General features: G+C 43.1%; 1 protein-coding gene across 1 annotated transcript in view; it reads left to right on the top strand.

Annotated features, from left to right (window-relative positions):
• The first annotated feature begins 267 nt into the window (after positions 1-267).
• The window catches only part of cntn3b (contactin 3b), a 49,112-nt gene continuing 42,315 nt past the window's right edge, over positions 268-7,064 (top strand). The window contains exons 1-2 of the mRNA XM_031870007.1: positions 268-761; positions 6,366-6,496. Coding sequence (XP_031725867.1) covers positions 6,442-6,496 — 55 coding nt within the window. The 5' untranslated portion in view covers positions 268-761; positions 6,366-6,441. The remainder of the gene's footprint in view (positions 762-6,365; positions 6,497-7,064) is intronic.

Below are 7,064 nucleotides of genomic sequence, written 5' to 3'. Positions count from 1 at the left end.
GAGGACAGTTTGGTTATGATAAATGATCAATAGGCTACGTCCTCCCAGGGGGTTTCTTTTCTCCTTTTTCACCTCATGATTCCCAGTAAATGATATCTCGATCTGAGCTCTTCATAACGACAAAAGATCCCCGAGATCAAACGTGCACCCACTCCAGCAGAGGAATGGCAGGTGCCCACAGGCTGGTGGCGCATTACTGTGCTGCGATGGGTGTTTTTTTTTTTTTTTTTCACGCGTCACCAGTGGGCGCTTCTTTCCTGCGTACAAAGAGAGCAGAGCCCGGGGATGCGCACAATGTGAAGTCTCTCTCCGCTCAGAGGCTGTCCGCTGTCCTCTCTGCTCGTTTCTCGGCAGCATCTCGCGGAGTGTAACACGAGGAAGGTCGGGGAGCATCCCTCGGTGCGGCGAAAGCGCGCATCGTCCTCACCCGGCAAAAAAAAACACCCCCAAAAAACTCACTGATTGTGGAATTTAAAGCTACTGAGAGTAGCAGTTAGTCGCCCCGACCCTTTTTTTTTTTTTTTTTTTTTTTTAAGGACCGAGAGACGCACTTGAACGGAGCAGCGCAAAGTGCAGAGCGGCAAAACGCCGCGTGAGAACAGAGCGACCTTCTTCTTTTGGCTTCTGGAGAGGACAAGAGTTGCAGTGAGAAATGTCATCCGCTCACTAGAGCCACAAACAACGCGTCTATACCGGACACTGGAATTACAATCAATGCAGTTTAATGAAGAGGAAAAAAAGAAATCTGCATCCTAAAACAAGTAAGTATCCATCCAGGAAACCTCACGCCTGCCTTTTTTCCAATTTTTAATATGCAAGGAAACTGTATGTTGCTAAGTTCATTTTTTTTTTCTGCAGAAAAAAAATGGTTGCACGAACAAGTTCATTTGAATTCAGAGCAAAATGAAATAACCCAGAAAAAAAAAGCCACATCCCTGTGGCGAGATGGCTTCATGTAGTGTTCTAAAAAAGAAGAATAAAAAGGGGGCCACTGCTGATGCATGATGCTGATGATTGCGTTTTAGAGACGAGTCTCAAATGATTCCAATTGTCCTTCTGGGATTTCCACCGCTGGGGCTCGTTTCCCTCATCTAGGACAAAGTCCATATGGTGCTGCTCTGCTCAGTCACACAGAGACAGCATCAGGACTGGAAAAGCTCTCCCTCTAACTTGTTTAAACCAATTATCTCAGTCTCTGCAGAGGAAAACAGTCTGAGCTGCTTTTTTCCTTTTGTTTGTGATTTAGTTTGTCATCTAACAGCATAATATTCTGATATATTTCTGCAGAGAATTGATCTCAAAGATCTCACAGGATTATGATAGTTGCAGCCAACGGGTGTGTTATTAGAGACATTAATGCAAAAGCTCAGCTTTCATATATATATTTTTTTCCTCTGGAAAAGCAAATATATGGCCACCAGCAGTCTGCACACAAGTCTTCTTGTTTTTCTTCTTCTCTCCACCCAGATGCAAAAGGACAGACCCAACAGTGAGGAAAATGCTCATCTTCAAAGTATATATTTGTTTCATTATTATTAATATTAAGCAGGGATTACAATCATTCTCCCTTCATTTTGTTTATTTATAGATCCTTTGCACATCATTTGAGCCGTAGCCAAACGAGAGGTGAAACATGTCTTTGAAGCCATGCAGCGAATTATTCCGTAACGCAGCATTTGTAGCAGCATTTGCCTCGAAAAACCCTCTTTTGGTTGAACCAGAGTGGCAATTATTAGACATCCAGCTTTTCTGAGAAAAGCTGTGAAATGGATTGAATAGCAAAATAAAATGTAAAGAGCCTGTCTGAGTGTCTCCTGCTCCTCATCCTTGACCCCCCCACAGTCATGTGTTTGTGGCTGTATTGGATGAGGATCTGGGGATGATGTGGCTGGCTGATGATGGGGTTGAGAAATGGATCGCTGCTCCCCTCTCTTTTAAGTGCACTTACTCTCCTGCCCCCTGCGTTAGGCAGCAGCTGAGGGATGCAGCCGTGTTTAACATGGGAGGGAGTCACTGGGGCGTCCTGCTGTCCTTCCAGGGATTCAGTGATTTTTTTTATTTTTTATTTTTTTCCGCATGAAAATACACAGCTGTCTAAGGTCTGCAGAGCCTCCTGCCCAGATGTTGCACTCGTGGTAAACAAATATGTTACATGAGCAACCACAAGTGAATTTGAAATGACGTTTTTTACGCACTGTGTGTGAAAACCTTCATATTGTCCCTGCTTTTAGGTCAGTCATACATATCAAGTGGCTACTATGTTTCCTCCCCCCCCCCCCCCACCCTGCAGTCTTGAAATGAAACATCTCAAGAGTGAATATGTATTCAACCAATTCTTTCATGAATGCCAATTGTAACAGCTGTCGAGGCTGGGTCGCTTTTTTTTGTTTGCAACCTCAATAAAGAAACTCCCTCACCTGAGAGAAGGCAGAGTTGTGATGCAATCGGCGCCGAACAATTACCCAACTACTTGGCTGCGTCTTCTCACTTCACAAGTATTTCGCTGTGGACGTTAAGCTTCTGCCTTTTATTTGTGAGTCACTTCACTAATTCTTCATTTTTCCCTTGTAATCCTCCCCGGCTCATGCTAAAATAGACCTGTGCCAGGCCCCTTTGGACTAAATTAGGAGGCTTCAGTGCACGGTTGATCGTGGATTCTTCATTCGTTGGCGAAAGCACAGAGCAGCTGTGTATTCAGATTGAGTCCGTTCCCCCCGGGGTGGCGGATCCTCGACTCCCAGGTTCTCCTGCAGAGTGATTTAATGGAGACAGACATGAAGACGATAACTATGTGGAAATGAATGCATCATGTTCCGTAGTGAATTCATACCTATTGTGCCACTGGTGTTCAATTTTGACAGAGTTGAGTTTTTTTCTTAGCATGATCGGATATATCTTGATCTCCCAGCTCTGTGCACCGCGTGTGATCTGAATACAGACCTCGAGCGTGCACACCCCTGTGACAGAGAAACTCTCCCTTTTTTCCCTTCCTTTATTGGATTCTTTTCACAATGATGGGATGCATGCCTTTAACCACCTTTCCTATCAATTATTTGCCAAAACAACAGCCCCACTAACCAAGAAGCCATCTCATTTACTCTGGAATGTGTTCAGTCCAATGACTTCCATTAGGTTGAGCTTCTGCAGAGGTGAACGTGTGATGCCTCATTACATTTGGCAGAGCAATCTTTAGCTCATCATTTTCAGCTGAGAAAGAAAAAAACGCCCGCCTCACCTTCATCGCGTCGGAGACAAGTTCTTTTTTTTTTTTTTCATTTTTCCCTGCGTCCAGAGTTCTCTTTCTTTTGGATTTGCTAAAGCTTTTCGCTTATATGCAGCTCAAGGTTTGACACTGGTGCAGCTTTTTGAAGGTCAAAAGTGATACAATTCTTTCTTCAATTTTTACAGCTTGGCTTTCGTCACGAGACACTTAAGCTCTCCACCGAGCGCCACTGCAAAGCTGTCGGCGGGTGACACACCCTTGTTACACAATATCTGGACAAACTGGCACATACGTTATTGCAAGTGCAGAGGTTAATCAACCCATAATTCAGACAATCTTTTTCCCCAAAAATGAAAATTGTCCCTGTAGGTTTTAACAGACTGCAGAAATGAAGCTGTGCTCTGGGGCAAACATCCATCATATCAGCACAGAAGCTGTGCCATGAGCTGAGTAACACCCAACTTGCAAAGAAAGTCTTTTTCGAGGAGATTTTCTTCTCGGGATCTTGTAGCTTTTTGGACTGATGGGTTGTGATGACGAGGTCGTATCCTCCGTATGCTGCACTCACACTGAAGAATGCAGTAGCCTCTCTTTTTTTTGCTCCAGTAGAATCTCCAACCATTTAATCCAATGTGATGTGTTTTTAAAGCAGCAAAACGCCCACAACATTTTTAAAGACACCAGGAAATCCACTCTGGAACTTGCTGTGCCTGCAATGACACCAGATGCGGAACAATTACTGGCACCAGGACAGTGCAGTTAAGCCAACACTGGGCATTAAATTGTGATCAGGCAAATGCGATGAACCCTACCCCCCTCCATACAGTTATGTAGCCATGCTTTCCATGTCGGAGCCCAGCCACAATCCTGCAGTTACAAGTTGGTTTGAAACAAGTGATTGGTTAGTATGTTTCAAGAATTCCAAACATAGCCCTGGGTTAATCCGTGTAACAGGGTTGTGTTGTAAGGATGAGGGGCTGGGTTGAATTCTTAATCCTGGGAGGCGGATCAGTTTCCACTGAGTGTGATGTGGGTCAGGGCTTGAGCAAAGCCCCTTCTGTGCCACCGATGCATTTAGTCTCGGGGCTCTTGGTTCCACCTCCTCAAGAGAAAAGTTGAACGGCCATTGAGGCAATTGATCACTGGTCTGATGGGATATCTGATGCAGGTGTGTGTATAGGTGATGGGGGTGGGAGATACCTGTGAGGATAAAATCTTCCATCGCAATATATTGTATGTCAAGATACATTGATATACTGTCTTTTAAAGACTGGACTATCTTTTTTTGGGCTAGTCCGTATTGAGGCGGATGTCCAATGCTACTTTAATGCAGTTCTACTGATTTATTCGTAACAAAGCACCTACTAAAACCAGAGATATTAAAGAGGCACTCCGGCAAATACGTATCATGTTCCGACAATGTTAGGGAACTCAGAAGAGTCAACTTTAAAAGAAGAATGATCAAAATCAGAACCTCAGAGGCAGATATATCCGGACTTTAATTGTACTCATATGTGTCAAGCACCAAAAAACGCTGGATCCTCCATTTCCCATAATGCAACCATCTACCCCACACCAGCAGCATGTAAGACAGACTTTTTGTTTCAAGCAGCATTGGAGAAGTTATCAATCGATCATAAAAACTTGATTTCCTCAGCACCTTTACATACAGGTTAGTGCAGAATGAAGTGCTTCACAGATGACTCTCAAGCTGGATCTGTGGTTCTGTCTTATATCCTGTAAGTGTGGACCCTGAAAACAGAAAATACCAAAAACAATTCAGCAATTTGACAATTTAAGACCAATGCAATAACGTAATAAAAGGAATTAAAAGCTGTAATAGCAATAGTAGTAAAACAGCATGAAATGAAAAAATAGATTAATTAAATAACAATTAAATGCAATAAGACAACTAAAACATAGAGTAAAACTGAAAAATAGTCAAAGGCCTGGCTGATGGGTAGGTTTTAAGTTTATGATTAAATGTATTACTTAACTACATCACTTTACCTATTACTCGACAAAAAAACAACAGAAAACAAAGCCTCCACATGCCCCGATATATTCTGCAGTTTGGTCCTACTGGGACAAGAAAGACCAGGTTGGAATAAATCCTAACCAACATATCATTGCTCGAATGAATTTGCTCCCAAAGTAGCTTAATAGCCCTGTTTTAGAATTGATGCCGTTCCCTGTATTCACCGGGCCTCCGCTGCCTTACTGTGAGTGACAGTCTAACATGGATGTATAAGGCAGCTGCACTCTACAGAATCAACAAACAGCCTTACCTTTACCCACCATTATTTGTTGTCCCACCTGTAGTGTTGAATTCACAATGCTGCTGGTTAAACAGCAAAACAAGTCCACCCCCAAACTTTCAAAGTAACAGCATTGCTGAGATTAGTAACTGCAATGTGGCTACTGCATTTTAAAATGGTCACTGTATTCTTCTAATGACAACGATGCTAATGACACCGTCAGCATCATTCTCTCAGACAAATGACATGCAACTGTTTTCACGCAGCTGAGCAGTAAACTCACCTTGATGTGTTAAACTGTCGGAGTGGCCCTTTAAATTGCTTGGTAGAAAAGGTATAGGCTGACAAATGACAGTATATATCGCTTACAGTGAGATGTACCATTCGTGTTGGTTTATATGCCGCTTTCTTTTATCCGCTGTCGATGCATTTATATACCAATAAAAGGAGTCGGTTTGCTTTGTTAATGCATGAAGTGTCATTTTGTGGATTGCTGGTACACAGTCTGCCAGCTCCTATTAATAGTCAAATGGGAAAAGAGAAGTATTCCTTTCGAGGTCAATCATTTCCTTCCCCACTCCTCTTTAAAGCTGCATTGAGCTTGTTAGGCGGGATGACAACACAGCCATTTAGCAGCTGTTTCTTCTTCTGTGCCACCTGAAAAATTGCACCGCCGGGTTGTACCCTCAAGTTCTCTCTCTGCTACTGCCCCCCCCCTTCTTTACTTTCTCTGCACTTACAGCATCTCCCGGATGAAACGAACCAATTATGTAACTTAGCAGAGCTATAATCATGTTTTGTGTTTTATTTTTGCTGATGAATGCTTGTCGTATCTGGCTCAAAATGTCATATTTTAATCACATGCATAATTACTTTCCCTTCAGATTAAAATTCCTGTATTCAAGGGAGAGCGTTCACAAGCAACTGGATGAGAGTCTTATTAGCCCTCGGCAACTAAAGATGATGTTACCATGGAAACAAATTGTTCTGCTGTCAATCACTGGATGGCTTGCAGGTAAGACGTTTTTGTACACGTATTCTGTTTGAGACTGCAGTTGTTTATGTCATGGCAACATTTTTGCTAATAACTTTTGTGTTTTCCAATGCATATTCATTACGGGATGATGTTACAGTCGTGCTTTTTCCGCTCACGGGCGGAAATGCATGTCTGTAAGGTTAGAAGTTATGAATAGCATTTCATTCTTAGGGAGCAGTGTTTGTATGGAATATGGAGTTTCATCCATTCGTGAGGAAGAGATAGAATCAGAACAGTTGTAAATAACCTCGGATAGAAAAAAAAAACCTTCTTCTCCGCCAAAAAAAAAGGTTACACTGATGAAGTTGCAGTCATTACATGCACACCGTACCAAGCACGATGCCCTTCACCGCACGCTTACAGCACACTGTCAGCCACAACCGGGAGTCTGATCTCCGTCCCTGTTTATGACCCGTCCAGATCATTATCGGGATCCACGCAATGAATCCAGCCCCCCCTCCACACACACATTTTTGCACAATCTACTTGCCGCCGCGCCTCATTCTGCCCTTGTGTGGCCACCCGGGATTTGAGAAGCACAGACACT

This window comes from Anarrhichthys ocellatus, unplaced genomic scaffold (assembly GCF_004355925.1).
Source record: "Anarrhichthys ocellatus isolate YVR2014 unplaced genomic scaffold, GSC_Weel_1.0 scaffold1, whole genome shotgun sequence".
NCBI classification, from domain to species: Eukaryota; Metazoa; Chordata; class Actinopteri; order Perciformes; family Anarhichadidae; genus Anarrhichthys; species Anarrhichthys ocellatus.
Note: the sequence above shows the minus strand (reverse complement) of the source record. Positions and strands in the feature narration are given on the sequence as shown.